General features: G+C 42.6%; 1 protein-coding gene and 1 long non-coding RNA gene across 4 annotated transcripts in view; one reads left to right on the top strand and one right to left on the bottom strand.

Moving 5' to 3' along the window:
• Window positions 1-21,327, top strand: part of Sema6a (semaphorin 6A) — a 121,767-nt gene that overhangs the window by 72,547 nt on the left and 27,893 nt on the right. For 2 of the 3 annotated variants that reach the window (XM_031365651.1, XM_031365650.1), the window contains exons 7-17: window positions 2,577-2,667; window positions 4,670-4,789; window positions 5,488-5,576; window positions 6,446-6,663; window positions 9,436-9,567; window positions 12,030-12,185; window positions 13,521-13,697; window positions 14,028-14,168; window positions 14,347-14,427; window positions 16,410-16,468; window positions 18,940-18,960. In XM_031365651.1, coding sequence (XP_031221511.1) covers window positions 2,577-2,667; window positions 4,670-4,789; window positions 5,488-5,576; window positions 6,446-6,663; window positions 9,436-9,567; window positions 12,030-12,185; window positions 13,521-13,697; window positions 14,028-14,168; window positions 14,347-14,427; window positions 16,410-16,468; window positions 18,940-18,960 — 1,285 coding nt within the window. Of the gene's footprint in view, window positions 1-2,576; window positions 2,668-4,669; window positions 4,790-5,487; window positions 5,577-6,445; window positions 6,664-9,435; window positions 9,568-12,029; window positions 12,186-13,520; window positions 13,698-14,027; window positions 14,169-14,346; window positions 14,428-16,409; window positions 16,469-18,939; window positions 18,961-19,078; window positions 19,130-21,327 lie in introns of all 3 variants that reach the window. The other variant, XM_031365649.1, reaches the window with a different exon arrangement.
• LOC116087143 lies at window positions 11,157-20,525 on the bottom strand. The gene is made up of 4 exons (XR_004117265.1): window positions 20,499-20,525; window positions 19,664-19,749; window positions 18,619-18,760; window positions 11,157-12,393 (listed from the first exon to the last, which is right to left on the bottom strand). It is a non-coding gene; the product is annotated as an uncharacterized LOC116087143 (long non-coding RNA).

The following is a 21,327-nucleotide window of genomic DNA, read 5'->3' as shown; positions in this document are numbered from 1 at the left end:
AGGCAGATTTGGCAATTGGCAGTGAAAGACAGGTGACAATAAGGCCTCCTAGACTGTCTCTTAAGAGTAAGTGATGGGCTGATTCCAGTCTAGATGGACGAGGGGACACAGGGCACTGAGAGGTGGGAATTCTGCAGTGCAGGCTGTGTTGTGCAGGCATGTTAGTGCTTTTATTGCTGTGATAGAGCACCGTGACCAAAATCCATTTTGGGGAGGAAAGAGTTTATTTCGGCTTACACCTTCAGGTAATACTACTGAGAGAAGTCAAAACAGGAACCTAAGACCCGAACAGTGGCGCCACCCTAAGCAGGAGGCATGGGAGGAAGCTGCATCTTGGCTTGCTCCCCATGGCTTGCTCCCCATAGCTTGCTCTGCCTGCTTTCTTTTTTAATCCATGACTTCTTGCCCAGGCATGGAACCACGTATAATGAGCCCCTTCCCATCACATATTAATTATTAATTTAGAATATACCTCTGTAGACCTTCCTACACTCTATTTCCCCCAGTCCCTCACCTGTAGTAATGCTGACCCCATGGTATTGTGGGTTTTTTTGTTTGTTTGTTTGTTTTTTGCTTGTTTCATTTTTTAAATTTGTTTAGCCTCTAGACCATTCCAAAGACACAAACCAATCCATCATTTTTTTTTATATACTGCTTCCTGCTTTGACTAAGCTGGAACTATAGCCACATTAGAAGAAGGTCTTGTATTCCTCTTGAGTTAGGATTTGAGCAGGTACCACTGGGGTAGGTTGTTTCAATAGCATGGTGTGTGCAGGGAACCATTGCCAGAACCACAGACCACAAAGTCTGCAAAATTCAACAGAAAGCTCTTTTTGGGGGGAGTAATGTATCTGAAAAAGACCCCTGTAAAAGAATGTTCTTGTGAGGGGAAAACATTAAAGGATGTCTCTGACTTGATTTTTCTTTGCCCCCAAACAGTTACATTTTAAACACTGCTGTTTTCTGTGATTTGGAAATGTAATTTACAAACACAGAATAATTTAAAACAAGGGCCACCTCAAAGTGGCCACCTCAACAGGAAAGGCCTGTCCCATCCTTGTATTGGAGACATTAGTACAGATGCTACAGGCACTTCAAGTGTCTTGACTTGGGCAGTTTGGTTCAGTGCAGGTGACTTTTTTTTTAAAGGCTTATCTTCTCTCATTCTTCAGATCAGTGGTCAAACTGTGGCAGCTCTCAGATGAGAACATTTCCTTAAGCTAAGAGCAGGATTAGGATAGAGGTGGGTATACAAACAGGAATGTTAGAGAGATCAGTTTTGGGTTTGATGCTGAGCTCTTACCTACTAGCACGTTGCTGAGAAATAAGGACAAAGATAACAGGAGCAAGGGCATCATTGGTAAAGGTGGGCTAACCTCTGACTCATGTGAAGGGTTTACTCCGTGTGCTCCTCACGGTCATGTGTGGTCAGGGAGATGATGAGTCTGTTCTACGAAGGTGTTCAGGAGATCAGGCTCCTTCCTGAGAAAACGCTTGCCATCTCTGAAGGCCCTGCCTTCATAGTATGTTGAAGAAAGGACCAAGGAGGTAGCTTATACTCACCAGCCACTGCCCAGAGCATGGACACATGGCTGCATCAGACTGCAAGGGACATGGGGGAATGTGCTCTGGGAGGAATGAACAGTGGCACTTAGTGAACGACTGAAGAGGTGTCACCACATCCACAAATGCCTATGGGCCTGGCATATCTGTGTTACTTGTAGGATGGGTAATAGCTACAAGTAAAAAAGACATGCATTGACTTTTCTTCTGTCCAAAAGGAGGAAGAAATCCAGGGTTTTGTATGGAAATTTAAAACTGGTATTAGGTTTCTTCTTTTTCTCCTCTTTCCTCTTTGCCTCTATAACTCCATACTGATAAAGCCAAATATAACTCACAGGCTCATCAGTTATAACCTCTTATTCTTTAGTGTAAAGGAACCAGGCTGGAGGTGGGCTCTGGGACCAGCAGAGAGTAGCCCCTCCCCTCCCCTTTGGGGCCTCCACTTCTCCGCAGTTCATTCTGAGGCTGGCCTGGTAGATGCAGAGGCCATCTGAGTTTTGCTAGGAAGGGTGTTTTTCATCTTGGCTGATGCCACACTTCTCTGCCAATGAACTGAAGGAAAAATTCCAGTGTCTCCTACTGGGATTTAATCCACATCAGGCAAAACAAACCCAGAAAAGCAGCTCATTTCTCTCTAGAGTTCATGACTCAGGCGATAATTGGGGCAGGTAGATTTTTCTCCGTCGTTACCTCAGAAATGCCTTAGTATGAAATGCTTATTTATTGACCATTCTGCTAGGATACAGAAATCCGTCAGTGGTAATAAGTTTAAGAGCCAATCAGATGTACTCAAATTCCACCCTTGGCTAATTACAGAGTCTTAATCAAGTAAGTTATCTCTGGAAGCCCCCAATTCCTTATCTGAAACCAGTAGATGTGCCTCAGAGGGCATTTGCAAGAATGCACTTTCAAAGTGCCTATGAATTACTTTCCATGTTAATCACTTTTACTATATCAGTTTCTGTTACTGTTGTCAGGGACCGGCGGTAATTCAGACCTGTTATTTCATTTAGGTCGATACTTTGGAAACTTTCGGGGATGAATTTAGCGGAATGGCCAGATGCCCTTATGATGCCAAACATGCTAACATCGCTCTGTTTGCAGGTAAATGATCTTTTCTTCTCATTAAGTTTGTTATTTTGCATCTTTCGGCCTAGGGCTGAGAATTCGCTCGGAAGGGACTGGTGGAGTCACATTTGTACCAACTCTCTGGTGAACACTGTAATTAAGAACAAACGCCTCTTCCATTTGAAATTAGGTTGGGAAACTAAGTAGTTTTGCTTTTTTCAAGGGTCTCTGCCCCACCCCCTCAGGCTTTCGAGCTTTCGGGAAAGTTTGATAGCACAGTACTGCATAGGTGAAGACAACTCTGGGCTCAGATACTAGAAAAACCTTACGTAGAACCGCCAACGAGGATTTAATGCTATCGGTGAGGTTGGTTGGTTGGTTGGACTCTGCAGTGTGTCTCTCCCAGCCATTTCCCTGTTCTCCATTGCCCGTCTTCATGAGACAGCTGTTCTCACTACCTCAGAGGCTTCGCATGGAGCAAAAGGGAGAGAAGTAAAAGGAATCTGCTGGAAGCTTTTTCCACAGGAGCAGAGCAACAGGCTTCTCAAACGCCATTGATTTGATTTGGCTAACAAGCATATCTCTGACCAAATGGTCACCGTGTCTGAAAAGATGGCGTTGATTGCCTCGGTGGGCCCAGCTTCCTGCTGAAAACAGGGTGTGAAGAAGTAGCTGATAGACCATCGAGTTTGAATGTAATGGGGTTTTGGTATAGGAGCAGGTTTTAATTGGGAAGTGCATTTAGGAAATCATGGCCAGCTGTGTGTATGGAAGCTGCTACAGAGAGACGTGTTGGTGTGAAGGGGTTGATTGTTCCAGCGTGCAGTCACACCACTGGCTGCTGATCCCATCACGACAGCAAACACCTGGCCTAGCCTAAGTGGGAAGGGAACTTGTAGACAGCTGTTTTCTCTACGTGTATACGTGTGCATCACATGTGTGCCTGAGTGCCTCTGGGGGCCTGAAAAGGGCATTAGACTCCCTGGGACTGGTCTTTCCAATGCTTGTGAGCTACAATGTGGGTCCTGGAAATCAAAGTTGGGTCCTCTGGAAGGGCAACCTGTGCTTTTCACTGCTGAGTGATCTCACTATCCCCCCACCCCCCACCCCTCAAATAAACTCTCTAAAATTTGAGTGCACTCGATTTCTATTCAATTGTCACACACCTCATTTTTCTTAACTATCGCGTTTGATTTTTGGCTGCAGAATATTTGCTAGTCTAGAAAAGAGCCAGAAGTTCAGTGACTCCCTTTCGGTTTTCTTTGCTATCTTTGCCATGCCCTCAAACCTTTCTCCCCAAAAGAGAGACTTTCTAAAGAGATACCAATTCGTACTCAGCTCTCCCCACACCTTGATTCTTTGCTTTGGCTACTCGCATAGCACAGGGCTTCCATTTTGTGTCTTTGGAAATCCAGAAGCAAAGGTCTGCTATTTAAGCTAGACTGGCAGGGCTTAATGAATCACGTGACTAAGGAAAAGAGAGACTCTTAGGACTAAAGAAGCCATCTGGTTAACCATTAGAGACTTTGAACCCTCCGTCTTCCGTTCATCCCACACCAAATCAGTCTCAGCTCAGGCTCGGGTCATCCATATTTCTGAATGGAATTAAAACCTGTGTTGATCACAATTGCTTTCTTATGTCTCAGGGCTCCCTTCTAAGCCAGTTGACTATGGCTTGGTGGCAGTCTCAGTTTCCAATGGTCCTTGGCCTTGAACTTGCCATCAAGGCCCATGTAATCAAGTGAAGCAAATAGCATATTTCATTTTCCCTGTTCCCTGAGCTGCTGCGGCTGCCACCGCCGCTTAGAAAAAAAAAATGCCCTGCAATTTAAAAATGAAAAATGTTTCATTTCTCATGATCCTCATTCAAAATGGTGAGGAATGGAGGGCCAAGCTTTTTCCTAATGACCCTTGACATTTTCCCAGTTGTCCGGTCTCGTTTGCCTGATACAGGAAAGCATACTGGGGGGATGTCTTTACTGTCAGCGGTCCCTGCCTTGCTCAGGACCCTGTTCAACCCTTTCTTTTTTCTCCTAAGACGGAAAACTCTACTCGGCCACCGTGACTGACTTTCTGGCCATTGACGCGGTCATTTACAGGAGCCTTGGAGACGGCCCCACCCTCAGGACTGTCAAACATGATTCAAAGTGGTTGAAAGGTGAGCAGTTAGAAGGGAGGGAGGAAGGTTTACATGTCTCACAAGAGATGCCGAGTCCGGATGGACCAGACCCGTGGATTCATCTTAGTAATGGATTCTGACAGACAAGACCATGTAAATTGCATCTTTTGCCGCAACTGACTTATTTACCTCCCTTTCTCCCTTCCCACGAGCTTCTGGAACACTAACGACCGGTGCTGCGACAATTGACTACGCCACATTCATCTTTCCCTGCCTCAAATTCATTTCAGAGTCCCCAGTGAAAGGAGCTGAACAGAACATTCATGAAAAGGAAACGGGGGGGGGGGGGGGAGCAGGGGTGTTGGAGGTGGTGGGGAACAAGAAAGGGGCTCTTCGCAGCCCCGAGTGAGTCAGCGTGATGAAGCAATGTGCAAAAAAAAAAACTCCTCTAGGCAATATGGACATTCCATTGTGGAAAACAAAACTACAGAGATTTGCAAAGTGTACTTATTCTACACTCCCGGCTGCAAAGCTTGTGAAAGATGTAATTCGCAGGCTCAAGTGCCTTCTGAAATCACTAGCGCTTGCACTTCTGAAGTCATTAGAAATGGTTAGTGTTAACCACATGTCTAATAGCCCTACACTTCCAATTAATAACACGTCTTTGGCTACACTTGATTAAAATTCCCTTAACACTATGTGACATATCTCCAATTAAAGTGCCCGTTTGTCTGCAGAGCCGTACTTTGTCCAAGCTGTGGATTACGGGGACTATATCTACTTCTTCTTCAGAGAAATTGCAGTAGAATACAACACTATGGGGAAGGTAAGATGGGAGACTGCCCCCGGCGCCATTGGTGACATTTTCAGAAACCCCTTTTGAAACAAGCATTGTTATAAGTGACCTGGAAACGCAAACTGAACCCAGTGACAGCAGGGATGGCCAGAAGTGACAGACTGAGGCCTGATCCACTTTTTCAGAGCAGTAACAAATGACAGGGAACCTCTTGAATAATTTCTACTGAAGATATAACCAACAGATGTTTGGTTACTTTCATAGTGAATTCTAAGTGTTTTGAGATGTAGCTTCCAGGTATAATTTTCCCTTTTAATTGAGTTACTCCACAGAGACAATACATACCCAGTGTCTTTAGGCAAACTGAGTCTTGGTTTTATTGCAGAAAGGAAGAGAACAGTTACAGGATGTTGATTTCAGTTATTTTTTTTTTTACCAGACATCTGATCAAGGTCACTAAGTTAGACAGCACAAATAAAATACCAGGGTAGCTTGCATGGTAGAGGGACTCACCACACTCTAAGGATGAGATTTCAGGCCCCAGAGGCAGCCACTGGGGATGGCAGAGATGGTGCATACAAAGTGTGCTTTTGTCTGAGGAAATAAAAGCTAAGCAGTCTGTATGGAAATGAGTTTATGTGGCTGGGAGCTGATCCCCCGAAGGATTTATGGCTCCATATTAAATGCCACTGCCTTATCTTTTAAAACATTCTGTTCCTTTGCTGAGTTTTTTTTTCCTTTTTCTTTTTTCTTCTTCTTTTCCTGATTTTAAAAACCCAATATTAAATTAAAGACCTTGTTGCTCTGATTGTGTTGTGAAGCAGAGGCAAATTCTTCTGAGATCGCCCGAGTTTTGGAAGGAAATGACCGTCTTTCCCCGTGCACTATTCTCCCTGCAGGTTGTCTTCCCTCGGGTGGCTCAGGTGTGTAAGAATGACATGGGAGGGTCGCAGAGAGTCCTGGAGAAGCAGTGGACATCTTTCCTGAAGGCTCGCCTGAACTGCTCCGTGCCTGGAGACTCTCATTTTTATTTCAATATACTCCAGGCAGTTACAGATGTGATTCGCATTAATGGCCGTGATGTTGTCTTGGCAACCTTTTCCACACCTTATAACAGGTAACCATGCCCTGGCTATGTGGACCAGTGCAAAATTTGGACCTAAACCGTCCTTCCCAGCTCCCTTTTCCTAGGGGAAAAGACTGGTGATGGATGGAAAAGCAGCTCTCACTATTCGTAGATTAAAAAAAACACTTTGCTCTGAGTTTTCATCAGTGAACTAATTAGGATTTATAAGCATTATTAAATTAAGGTTTTAGAGATAGTAAGTTATAAAAATATCTTCCATTTATATGAGTGACGTATAAATACTTTCTATGGATTCCTTTCCTGTAAAGCAAATTTTATTGTCCCCTTTTTACACATGAGGAAATTGATTAAAAAATTCCTTTGCCTGGACCAGGTAGTCAGTGATAGAAGGGACAGGTTTGGAAATGAAGAGTTTTTCTCTGATCTCCTATAGGTCAGGGGGCATTCCTGTTTCATTTGTATTATTCCACCCACTGGATTGGGGCGCGTGTGTGTGTGTGTGTGTGTGTGTGTGTGTGTGTGTGTGTGTGTGAAGATTTGGGCATTAAAGAAAATGCTACAGTGAGAAATTTGGAGCAAGGTGCCGAGGGTTCCACCCTTGGTTGAAGTTGGTTATCATCCAACTTGAGGATTTAAATCTCAGTGACTTCAGGAAGTTGGTTCATGGCTCAGATTCCAACCCCCGCGCAACTGCCTCCACAAGATTCCGCTGAGGGTTCACAGGACCTAGAAATTCGATCTATAACTTCATTTGTATTTTCCTTTTTAGTTCATCAGAAAATTTAGTCAATTAAATGAGACATTAATAATTGTCCCCCATAGTAGTAAATCTGCATAGAAATGACAGCATAGAAAAACACTGATGGTAACCATCTTTCCCTGGCATCCAGATCTCTATAAAGCCTAAGGTTTCAAACTCTCAGTGCTGTTGTGTGAAATGAGCTTAACTCTGGGTTGTTAACTCCTGGCCATGATCTCTAAATGCATGTACCATGTTCTCCTGTCTATGTAGGAATTTAGAGAGTCTATATGGAATGTCCTCTTCCAGGAATACACTTTAGATTATACTTTTTACAAGGACTTTCATGAACTTCATGAGTGCCTAGATGACAGACATGAAAAGTGATAAGATTGTAAGACAGCATCTTGAAAGACGTGCCTAGGAATTGGGAAGATCCCTGAGCAGAGCAAACTGAGGGATGAACTCAAATTCCTCAATTACAGGGAGGGCCAGTGTCAAGCTCTTCTCACTGAAGATAAATGAAAGCGCCAGCTTGTATAGCAGCAAGAAGTATTCAATTAGATTTAGGTAGTTTTAATCATCTGTAGGGATTCTTAGACTTGAGGATCGGAAAGATATAAAATATCTCAAGCCTTGTGTATTCACATTTAAGGTCCTAACTGTCAATCTAGGATTTTTGAAAAACACACTGCTTTGATGTACAGGAATGCAAGGGTTAGTGGAATTTAAAACTACATTTCTAGCTTAGGTGTTTGTTTTATTAAAAATCTGAGTTTACTTTATGATTATAATACCACAGTGAGGTTTTGTGTATCATAAATAATCTATTTTCTTGAGTGGCCGTAAAATTCTCTTCTTATGCTTATGGGATCTCAAGAAATATTATGTGTTCAATAAGATCAGACAACCGAACTTGCCAATCTACAATCGTCTTTAAGACTTGGTTATACCAGATTGCTGGCAATCCTTGAGGGGTACTGTAGCTGTTTAGCAGCAATGTTAAAAGGGGTAGGGTACCTGGAATATGGAGTTAGAAAGAAATAGGAGGAGATAAAAAGAGATAGGAGGAGGCAGGCTAGCCATACTATACCTTACCCACGTGGGAGGATAAAAAATTAGACAACACGAGCTGTGGTCACTCAGTCATCTTCACTTTAATGCCATTCCTTTGTTCCCTCCAACAGGTAGAATAAGTGAGGCAAAACCCCTCCCCCAAGTACGTCAGTAATAAAGACCCAATCAGCATTTTCTTAGTCTCTATAGCAGGCGGGACTTCCGATGTAACTGGAGCCAGTAACGAGGCGTGGCAAATAGCCGGAGGTGGGCAGAGAGGTATGGTTAAGAGAAGCAGGCAGGGTCTGAAGAACCAGCCCTCAGTCAGGAGGGTTACAGGGTACCTCTTTACCTGGGAAAGAAAAAAGCATGCAAGCACCTGCTCTAGCACACAGGCCCATCCTGGTGTGGCTCCCTTTCAGCCTGTTTCTTCCTATTTTTGGTCACAAACTCCATACAAGACCTAAGGTCTGGTTCTCTGGAATGAGTCTTTTCTTCTGTAACATCCTCCACCCTAACCAATGCCTGTCCATAAGAATCTGGTGGAGATGCTTCATGTCCTGAAGCCTTGTGCTAATGCCTCTCCAGCAAACAGATCTCACCGCCTTGCTCTGGAATTGTTTATACTTTTCTCCAGCGTAAACAGTGATCTAGCTACTAAAGAAGCTCCTTGGTTTTGTGGCATTCATGAAGCTTCTATAACCAGCTCATAATCCCCCCCACCCACCCACCCCACAACAAAGGAGTTCAAGAGGGGATGAAGAAATGATGGACTTTCTTACCCAAACCCCACCATGAATTTACTGTAACTAGCCTATTCTTGAAGATGGTTGATGCACATTGGATTGGCAGGTGCATGCTCCTTACACAGTATGATCCCTTCATTTGTAGTGGTCAGGGTAGGGACTTTAAATTCTAACTGTAGCAAGAGTTTCTTCAGAGTACATTTCCTAAAGGAATGTATTATAGGTCCGCGAGTAAGACCTTGTATGAAATGTCCTTTGCAGCATCCCTGGTTCTGCAGTTTGTGCCTATGACATGCTTGACATTGCCAATGTTTTTACGGGAAGATTCAAGGAACAGAAGTCACCTGATTCTACCTGGACACCAGTTCCAGACGAGCGAGTCCCTAAGCCCAGGTACATGCATCTGTTTATTTATCGGCTATTTTCTAACTCAGAAATCATGAAACTGGCTTCTTTGATAGTGAGCATCCTGCCAAGCACACATGAGTGGCTTCCATCACAAGCCAGGCAGATAGAGATCCAAGAGCAACAGAAAGACCCTCATGAACATTCGCATTCACCTTTACCAGCATCCAGAGTTATCTTTATAGTTCCTACAAACCATGACTTTAGTCTTCTGGTTAACATATGTAAGCGTGGTTTGCCCACTATAATAACAGGTGATAGGAGCCATCCGCTTCTGTTGGTCTCTAGGTGGCGAATTAAGGACAGGAGAGTAATAAAATGTGAAATATAAATAACATTCCCTGGGTATTTGGGAACAAGTGCAGTCAGAGTTGAGTCCGGGGCTCTGGGTCAAGGACAGGAATTGTGTAGTTGGTAAGTGGGTTGCTTTTCTGCACTCACATGCAATCTAGGGCTAGCCTTTTCCAAGCTGTGCCCTAGAGTCTCTCACAAAGAAGCCCATGACCCAGAGACACTGCAGACATTCTGCTTGGTCCCATTCAATCGCGAACTCTGGAAGAACATCTCTCCCATCCTGTCCCTGCGTTTCCTGGCTCTGTAGCCCACCCTCTATACATCGACCTTCGTGGTCTCAGTTACATGGAAACATCTCCATTGAGTTTACGTGGTGTTGGAAGCAAGCCCAATGTTTTCCAGGCTGTTTTGCTTTCTAATGTTCTCCCTTAGCTTCCTATCCTACTTTTCCTGAAATACCTGCAAGTACATTTATTGAACAATTTAGATATTAGAAACCAAGGAAGGCCAAGAGGCCAACCCTCTAGGATCACTTGAGTTTCCTGGCATATTCATTCTCTATTCAAAGCAGACTGAATGTAAAAGGTAAACCCAGATAGATTCCCTAACTCAGCACCTGGGATCAGTCCATACTATATTAATAAGCTGGAAAAGGAGTTAGGATGGAGGGATTAGGGAGAATATGTCTATAAAGCTTAGTGAGTAAAGATGATGTCACTCTGGCATTACAAGGACATGTGTTAAGTCGCTTTCTCCCACTTCAATCTGTTTACCCACATGCTTCCATACCCTTGTCTTAAGCAAGGGCTAGCTTGTTATAGCTACATGGTACGGGGAAAGATTGTATCGTAAGGACCAAATTTTTTCTCTCTAGCACCAGCGGGCAGCTAGGCATCTAGACCAGACTTTCATATTCTCTGATCTGACTTTGCTGAGATTTTTTTCATGTAACCCCCTCACACCCCAACATTCCTTACAAAAGTTCACTTTTGCAATCTTTGTTCAGTTGCAAGGAATTAGTCCTTTTGGAAAGAATCTTCAGTGTAACTGGTTTTGATACCTTCCAAAACCTCATAAAAATCAAAAACAAAAAATGAAAAGTGAACTTATATACCCTGAGAGCATGTAACATTGAGTCTTGCTGGTGTGTATCTTGGTGACTGAAAAATCACTATTTTCTGTGCTTTCAAGAATATAAGCACAATCCCCTCCTTTGTAGAAGATACATCTTTAGAATAGAGAGTCTCAAACTGTAGATCACGACCCAAATAAAGGACCACCCATCAGAAAACACAGACGTTTATATTAAGATTCATAACAGTAGCAAAATTACAATTATGAAGTAGTAACAAAATAATTTTATGTTGGGGGAGGTTCACAATAACATAAGGAACTGCATTAAACGGTCACAGCATTAGGAAGGTTGAGGACCACTGCTCTCAAACCTCTAACAATATATCCCAGTTTGCTTTCTGTTGTTGTGATAAACACCAAGACAAAAAACAACTTACAGAGAATTTGGTACAGTCTATCATCAAGAGACGCTAAGGTGGAAACTTGACCCAGAAACCACAAGGCACACTGATTCCTGGCTTGCCTCCTCTAGTGTCCTTCCTAGATTGATCAGCCACCTTTCTTGTACAGCCCAGGCTCCCTTTCAGGGAGATAGTAATACCCACAGTGGGCAGAGCCTTCTTACATCAATTACCAGTTAAGAACATGGCTCACAGACCAGCCCACCGGCCTGTGTGTTGGAGGCAATGTCTCAGTTGAGGTTCTTTTTTTCCCAGGTATGACTAGGTTCGTGTTAAGTTGACAGATAGTAACGCATCCCTGAGAGACATGTCCCCACACAATCTCATTTCCAGTTCCATCTCTGTTCACTGGGGTTTGTTTGTGCATCTGGAAGGAGGCCAATTTTCCTAGAGATGAAACTGAGCTTTGCTGGCTAAGGCTCCCTCACGGAATGAGGAGGCGGTCCAGAGGAAATCTCAGCATGTTGTACTTGGTGGCATTCTGCATTGTTCAACATCCTTATCTTGTGCCTGTGGTATCCAGTCTCCTTCATGCCAGATGCTCAGAGACGCAGTTCATTCAAAGAATTTGCCAGAAGGCATGAAATAACTCTTCCCCCTCCACCCCTTGTTTCCTTTTAGGCCAGGCTGTTGTGCGGGATCATCCTCTTTAGAAAAATATGCAACCTCCAATGAGTTTCCTGATGATACCCTGAACTTCATTAAGACACATCCACTCATGGACGAGGCAGTGCCTTCCATCATCAACAGGCCTTGGTTCCTGAGAACGATGGTCAGGTGAGTGTCAAACAAACCGCATCCTGAGTGGATTCCTTGACTTTATCTTGTGCTCATGGATCCTGTCAGTGGATAGTGCTTTGAAATGCCACAAACATCTTCTGCTCTCCTGGGCATGGATTCAGCTAGGAAATGTTGACAGGCTGGGTCGATGCCACCAACTCCCCATCGCCACATTCTCAGTGAGAAGAGTGCCAGTATTTTCAGGCTAGTTCCACAAATGCCAGCAATTAGAAGATAGAAAAAAAAATATTTCCTTCCAGATTAGCTCATTCATCCATTCTGCCCCATTACAAGGGAAGTCGTGAAGGGGAACCTCTGAGAAGTGCTTACCTATTCGGGGTTTACACAGGACTGCGTTGCTGGCATGAAGGGACACGGCATTTGTAGTGGCATGCCAGCATGAAGGAGTTGTGCTTTTGTATTTTCTATCTGAAGTGATGCCAACATAAAAGCAGTGGCTGACTGGGGAGAGCTCTGATAGCATTAAACATCCTTTTGTGTTTGCAGGTCATTTTCAAAGATGTTGGGCTTTTCTAAACAGTGGCAGTTGGTGACACAAAATGATTTTTACCCCCTGACCTTCTTGAGCCTGTGATGAACTCTCTTGACCCTATCCTAGAAACCATGCTCTAATACCTGTGGGAACACTGGTGTTCTCTAGTTCCTGTCTTAGTACTTAGGGCAAAAAGGTATCCATCAAAGGTGGAATGATCCTGAAGTTCCATAGAAAGTGGACGTCCACTAGGCCTTAAATTCTATGCTTGTCTCTTTCCGGCCCCTTTACAGATGTGGTTTGGCTTCCATGTCCTGATTTTAATATTGCTCTGAGCCCTCCACCTTTAGAACCCTCTTTACCTCTTTGTGTACAACCTGAAAGTCTTCTAATCTTGTTGACAGAGGTTTTTGTGCCTCCTAGGAAAAAAATGAAGGATGGTATCCACTGTTTTCCTTCTCAATATTAAAAAGAAATGCCAAGTATATTCACTTCCTATGTCTGCTTTCTCCATTGAAACCATCAGTCTTTCCTTATTGCTCATGGAGGGGATCATCGCTGAGTGGTTTCATATGGTTATGGATATTTATTTATTATAGAACTTGGCCTCTGAACACATACCTCCTTCTCCCTGTCGGAGTCATACTAATGTTCTGCATATGAAAATAAGGGACCAGAACAGCTTGAGAGCATTACTTACATGCATATATTTTTCATGACCTTGTTACTAGAAAGCCTTGCCACACTTGTTTGAAGTGGAAAGGAGATCTTTAATGATAGACTTACAAAGAGATTTTTTTGTTGTTGTTGTTTTTCAAATGTGATCCTCTCATTTTTAGATACCGCCTGACCAAAATTGCTGTAGACAACGCTGCTGGGCCATATCAGAATCACACTGTGGTTTTCCTGGGATCAGAAAAGGGAATCATCTTGAAGTTCTTGGCCAAGATAGGAAGTGGTGGTTTCCTAAATGGCAGCCTTTTCCTGGAGGAAATGAATGTTTACAACCCAGAAAAGTGAGTGGAACATTCGGGCTTTTCTTAGTAATTATTTGTCATTCTACTGCGACCTTTCCCATTCATGGAAAAATCGCAGCAGACAAGTTGTGTGGTCACACCATTTCTAAAAACTACTGAGCATATAAAAAGCATTTTTTTCCCTTGCCAATAATATATATCCCTGTAGCTGCTCATGTAGGGTATTCACATAAAGTCTGTAAAACTTCAGTTATATCAGGTCATGAACTCAGCATGTCAGGCCAGAAGAGGAGGGTGGGGGTGGTTTCGGAATAAAGAAAACTGTCCCTAAGAATCTACTAATGGTCTGCTCCTACCTCATCAAACTAGGTGCAGCTATGATGGTGTAGAAGACAAGAGGATCATGGGCATGCAGCTGGACAGAGCGAGTGGCTCACTCTATGTTGCATTCTCTACTTGTGTGATAAAGGTGCCTCTTGGCCGCTGTGAGCGACATGGAAAGTGTAAAAAGTATGTTTTGGTTTTTTTGGTTTTTGGTTTTAGATTTTGTTTTGTTTTTTTTTGTTTTTTTTTTTTGGTTTTGGTTTTGGTTTTTTGTTTCTTTTGTATTTTGCCTTACTGGCAATTCAAAAATCCATTAGCAGTCACAAAGCAATCTGGTTAGCTGACAGTCATCCTTCTCCTACAGAACCTGCATCGCCTCCAGAGACCCATATTGCGGATGGGTAAGGGAAAGTGGTTCCTGTGCCCATCTGTCACCTCTTAGCAGGTAAGGAGCCTGAGGTGTGGGAGGACAAAGTGCCTAGGTCACTCTTCATGCTTGCCTGTGCTGCAAACCATCTGAACTCATTTCTCTGCGTGAGAAAATTTTCAGTCATGGAAGTGCCAGGTGCCACCTCCATCCCAAACTCAGTCCATAGACTCTGCCTCCCACCTGGGGGAGTGTGCATGGAATAATCAGCCTTAGACTGGTTAAGACCACAGAAAGGAAACATGGTAGGCTTCAGAAGGATTCCCTAGAAAGTGGAACATGACGATACCTGCCTTGAACATCTCACAGCTTGAGAATAGTAGAGAAAGAAGCCATGGAGAACCAATTAGATTAGTAGATGGTTTGTCCAACCACAACAAAATGAGTTTGCTAATTGACTAACTGTACGAGGCTGAGAAAAAATGTAGAGCATTCGTTAACCCGTGTGATCGTGCTTCAAGCATGGTGTTCCTATCCAATAAAGCTTTCTCCTGTGCCGAACGAACCCCGACCTGACTGTTCATCCGGGCACACAATCAATGTTTGGCAATTTCTCAATTGGTTCCCTACATCAAGCCCCTCTGTTTGGCCTGTGAGTTTTTTTCACTTCAGAGGATGTGAAATGTAAAATAACATTTGGAAAAAAAAATATTCAAAGCGTGTCTCAGAGAGATGGTTGGTAATGCACGTGAGGTGTCTGGGACACTCCAGGCCTCTCCTTCAACAAAGGAGCGTCCCCTGTCCCATCTGTAAAAGAGAACTATTTTCCCATGCTGGGAGCGTCTTTCCTGCTTTTAAGATAGCCAGACAGCTAGAAAGAGACGATTTAGTGACTACCACCCACATCATTTGAGAAATATTTTCTTGAACAGACCTAGCGATCACTGTAACATAAGACCTGGAAATCTAAGCACTGCAAGGATGGCCCACTCCTTATTATCAGCCATGGCTTTGCAGGCAGCTCTGTTTACTTTTGGTGGAGTTGGAGCTTTGTATCTTTTCATGAAATTCCTTGGGGTGGGGCAGAAAGAATCAGTGAGAGGGGAAGCTGAGAGAGGGTGCATCATTTGTCAACAAGTGGACCAAGATAACAAGAACTCCAGGAGGCTCATTTTAAGCCCTGCATTTATATTTCAATGCCATGGGCACTGTTCAACACATGCGTAGCTCTGCTGGGTGAGTGGGCTTTGGGACTGGATGGATACAGGCTTTCATTACAAGAAATCCGTATCCTTAGAGAACGAATTTAATTTTCATTACCGCCAAAGACATTAGAGGCTAAACATGGATTATTAGATCAAGGTGCACCTTTCAAAGCGATTTCTTCCGTGGTTCGTGATAGACTGGGAGGCAGCCACGAATCCCAATTTTCAATTCCATATTAGAAACCTAAGCCGAGTTGACAAATCGGGGTGTACTTGTTTTAAAAATTAAAGTGAGTGGTGGTGACCCATAGGATGGAGGAGGAGGAGGAAAGGAGAGTTGAGCATTGGGCAGGGAGAAAGCAAGATCCTTGCCAGAGGCCGCCCCCTCTCAGAGCCTGCAGGTGCTCACTGGCCAGTTGTCAGTTGTGCCTTTAAACACTTGGTTCTATGTGCTGTGTAGGCAAAGAGGTAGAGAAAAAAAGGGCCTGGGAAAGGAAGCAGAAAAGACCAGAACACTTTCATCCAGGCTGCCCTTACTGCTTAGACAAGGAGTGAGCTTTAGCAGGAAAACTTTTTGCATGTGTAAGGAACAGAGTAAGGAAAGCGGAAGAGTAACCCACAAGCTAGTTAGCTTCCTGCTTTCCGCTCTGAGCTCGCTGCTCTCACCGCGAGCTTCTCCTTGGAGACGCCCATCAAACTCATTGTTATAAGCTTCCCCTGAGAGCTGTTTCTCTCTCATACCCACCCCTCAGCTCAGCTAAGGGGTCACTTTTTAAATGATACTAAAGACTCACTCATGGCACTGAATGTTTTTTTCTCTTTCCTTGTCCTCTGCTTCCCCTCCCCCTTTTGAAGACTGGCTTTTGAGCAGGACATTGAGCGTGGTAATACGGACGGCCTAGGAGACTGTCACAGTAAGTGTAGTTTTTAAATCTCTGCCTGCCTGTGGATAAAGATGTGTTTATCAAATGGTCTCGAACACCGGTGGTGACCCTTTGAGGTCAAAGGGTCACTTGACAGAGGTCACCTAAGAACATCAGAAAACACATATTTACATTACAATTCATAACAGTAGCAAAATTATAGGTGAAGTAGCAACAAAAAAATAGCTTTATGGTTGCGGGGGTCACCACAACATGAGGTACTGAAGGCTGGTCTCGAAGCATATCTGTGTAAAACAATGCAGGTGACATAACAAAGAGAATGGTGCATGTGGAAGGCAGCTTTGCCAGAGTTACTGCTGTGAATGCAGGCACCTCTCCCATCATGCTAACAATGTGGAATAAATAAGGGATATTAATTATAGCAAAGCAGTAAGTTATGTCAGTATTTCCATTACAAGAACAACAGTCTTTTTGTTTTTCATAATGTGCCATTACACTGCATTTTTGTCAAACAATCAAAAGTTTAATCACTGTGCTCTACCTTTTTAATTGAGTGGGGCTGTTTTAGTGCTCTTTAACATATTTACCAATGGAAGTCATTATTTTTCAAAATGAAACCCTTTGAGATAGGAACAAACTGAAGAAATAAGACAGGCGCATAAAGCGATTCTAAATGACCTCTTTGCAGAAATTAACCAAGTGCCATTCTCAGAGTTCATATCACATGCTATTAAGTGGCACCGCTGTACTTATAACTTTTTAGAGACATTCAGGACTCCGTCCCGTTATCTTACAAGCTGATCAATACAGGAATCTCCTGGAAAAACTTTAGTGTTGTGAACTTGAATAATAATGTGATGTTCTTAGAAAAAAAAGGTTACTTTATGACTTTATAAAGAACGAGTAGGAATTTCTATAAAGAGTTTCTAATACAATCTGTAAGCACTGGGGTTAAAAGATAAAAAGGCATTTAGGAATCAAGTAAGACAGATCTGAGGCTCTGAGAATATGGCTGTGCGCTTCTCAAAGGAGACTCCCCTGGTTTGTAATTTTTTTAATCTTCCAGGTATAGAAATTCATAAAATTTGCATTCAAAAAGGCACTGGAATATAGCTCTTAAGGGAACAAAATTGAGTGACTCTATAATAAGATCATAGATGTAATTCTAAGTCTTTAAGTGGTAAGAACTGAGATTTCAGACCAGGTTATAATCTGACTTTCTGTCATATGCCTTTGCAAGAGATACAGACTAATTAAAGAGGGCAGTTAGGGCCTCATTTGCAACTTCTTGACTTGGACGTAAGTTGGTTTATTAATAAAATATACGGCCAACATTTTCCTCTATCACATCTTCACATGAAATATTTACACATCAAAACTGGTGTAGGAGACGTGCCATGTGTGTGACTATCAGTAAAACAATCTCAAGTTGCATCATCGGACCTTAATTATCTTGGGCCTTGTAGTTTTAGTTTTGGAAAAATGGGGTGTTTGAGGGCTGAGGGGCTGTTACAGCTATTTAATTAAATTAGCTTTAGAAAACATTTTTATTGCACTTTCGTGGTCTGCTGGTATGAATGCCTGTAAATAGGAACATGGATTTGGCTTGTCTCAGGAAATGTACAAAGAAGATGCTTACGGGCTGCTACTGTGTGTTTAAGTGTCTGTAAACACCTATGTTTTGAGGCAGAGAAACCCGGGAGAACAAATGTATGTCAGGGAGAAGGCTCCAATCTAGTGATTTAGTCTTTCTGCCCAGGGTCAGCAGTAAAAGCCTGTTCCGTTCTTGCTCTATTCTGGGGTCCCCACTCAGGACAGAAGATGGAACTGTTCCTCTGCCCGTCTCCTGTCCTGAGAGCTTCTCCTGTTCTCATGCTCCCACTGGAACAGGAACTACTTCTATCTGTGGCAATATTCAGGCGGCACTTACAGAATTGCTTCACTGACAGGATTTTTAGGAAAGTCACTGAGAGCCAGTGTTTGGCAAACCAATGATCTGACATAGACATCAGCACACAAACCTACCTATGTGATTTCCCAAGTGTGGGTGTGGGTTTTCAACTTCCCAACTCAAACTCCCTGCTGAGTTCAGAACATCATGGATTATGACATTGGACAGTTCTCTCAGTTCATCCATGATAATGAAATCAGATAGAACATGAAGAACAGTTCTTACTTACAGATATGGCTCTGTTACTTTATCCACAGCCATGCCCCAAGTTGGCTTTCTGATGCTCATAGACTCATTGCAGTGATCACTTCTTCTTGGGTTTTCAGTGTCGGCTGGCAGCGGCTTTGGGGAAAGTCACTAATGGGAGAGATCTGGAGATAGGAAATTGGGTTGAGTAGGAAGTATCTTAGGTTGCAAGCAGGAAGTGACAAAGGCCACTGAGTGTTGGGCTCCCACGTCGACCCAGCTCTCGTTGCTCATCCCTGCTCAGTGTGTAAGTCACACTAGCAGTGTGCAGCTAAATAACCACCTCCCCACTTTTGTCTTTCAGATTCCTTCGTGGCACTGAATGGTAAGGAAAATGTTACTGTCACAATTTCTCGTTGATGGAAGTCTATTGTACTAATCCACCTGAGTAGTTTTAAGTCTTAGGTTTCTTCTTAATTAATTTTTATCCTCATTTTTCATAGACATTTCAACTCCTCTACCAGATTATGAAATGTCTTTCAACAGAGTATATGGTCAGTTTATTGCTATATATATACATATCAATATTAATACTTAAAGTTACTCATCCTTTGGTAGTTTTTAGTTTTTACTCTTAATCATAGAAACAGATTCTTTGTTACTTCAGGGCCCCAATTCACTAAACTTATTTCTAGATTTCACTGTGCTTTAAAAAAAAAAATACATTCTGGTTACATGAGACAGTTGATTAGGGAGACTGAGTCTTACATATATAATCCATATAATGTAAAACATGCCAACATTCAAGAATTTGGTAAATCTATCTAATGAATTTTAGAGGGAGATTAAATTTCTTCTCGAATATGATAAAAAAAAAAAACAGTGCTTATAACCCATAAACTGTAGCCCCTTAGCTGATAGGGAATACCAAGCCTCTAATCCTGTCTGTCAGGATAATCTCCCCAACAGGGAAATTCCCATATAACAACCCAGACACCAGAGTTTTATGAGGCATGTGTAGCATGAAAATGACCAACAACATTCAAGTTCAGAAATAATTTGAATATTTAAACATATTTAACATGTACCCAGTAAGACTTCTTCAGAATGAATGCAAGGAAGCATGAGGCAGGGAGTGTAATATCCAACCAGGATTTTGCCCATTGTTCTCCACCTGAAATACACAAGCAGAGATCCAAGTTCAGGAGGCATCCTTACTTCCTCACATGCAAGCCAAAATGCAGCTCTTTTGGTTTTGGTTTTGGTTTTCAGAATACTTCCAAACGCCTATTAAATGATTGAATGTATTCTTTAAAAAAAATGATATGAAATCCTCTCTGTACTATCAACGTTAAGCTTTTGCCTTTTAATTTGGATGGTGCATTCAGCCATTTATAGTTTTTGTGACCTACATACACAACAAAGGAATGGTTTAAGAGGCAATCTTTAAATGTAAGCATAGGCAAAAATGGAGGAAAGACAAAAAGAAGAGGAAAACCACAAAATTTAGGAAACAAACAATATTTCAAGGTGGCTACAAATGTACTCAATTGTTCTATGTAAAATTTCAGGCCCTAAGCCTGACTAGCATAAATTAAAAGCCTTCTTGAAGTCTTCAAGACTGTCTTAAAACCCAGAGCTGTGCAATGCAGCCCCCCTGCCCAGCCCTGCCATGATTCAACCCAGGGTAGAACAGACAAGTCTGCAGGATTCCTCCACCTTTGACGTCTGCTCATCTATGATTCAAGCAGGAGTATTGAACAGCACAGACCAGGAGAGAATTGCTCAGAAGGCAAATGTCATCTAGCTTAACCTTAACCTTCAGGAAGGAAACTCACTTAGCACCTGGTCTTTTGCAACGTCAGACTTTGCAATCATGGCCTGTCACAGAATAATTTTTATCAGATGTTGAGAAATTCAGACCTTGAAAGTGAACCAGCAGCCTTCCTTGCATCCATCAAATGTTCAAGACCAATTTGAACTCGCAGGGAATGCCTCGAACATATAATTAAACTCTGGGATGCTCTTTATGGACAGAAATCACTCTCCAGGCAAGGGTGGAGCTTTATTTCCTCCTCAAAGAACAGACATTTATTAATTTCTCCATATGTTAATGGGAATATGTTAAAATTAAAACTTGAAAGGGCAATGGCCAGCACTTGTGAGCTCTTGATCTGAAGTTTCTGGAAGAAAACCAGAGAAAAATGGGACTTTCCCTTTAGCTCCTAACCCTGTCCATTGCAGGTAGGAACTATTCAACATGTAGCAGTTAGATGGCTAACTTACCATCAACATCAGTGATGGGCTACCACAGGGGTCAGGACATTACTAAGGAGCCATGAAAAGATGCTTTCAAAAGGAGGAAAACATAATACAGTTTTTAAGGGAAAAAAAAGAGTGATGCTCTAGAAAGTACTTATGTATTTTTGTAAGTGGTTATATTGGTATGAACTAAGAAAATATTCTATGAATTCATCCATCAAATACTTTTTGAATGGCTGCTACGGGTCAGGCATGGAGTATATGCAGGATGTGTATCCCCAGAGGAAGGACCAAATTGCTACATTTATGAGCGTGAATACAGATGAGAAAGACAATCCAGATTGCACCTACACTCAGTAGCTGTGTCTTCTGTATGTCCTGAGCCTCCCAGCTATTTTAGGCCCACAAAACAGACCACCAAAATGGGATTTCCTTTCTCAGAGAAGGACATCATTTTAGTCTAGCACTGGGTAAGCTTTGTGTTGGCGAA

This window comes from Mastomys coucha, unplaced genomic scaffold (genome assembly GCF_008632895.1).
Source record: "Mastomys coucha isolate ucsf_1 unplaced genomic scaffold, UCSF_Mcou_1 pScaffold13, whole genome shotgun sequence".
NCBI lineage: Eukaryota > Metazoa > Chordata > Mammalia > Rodentia > Muridae > Mastomys > Mastomys coucha.
Note: the sequence above shows the minus strand (reverse complement) of the source record. Positions and strands in the feature narration are given on the sequence as shown.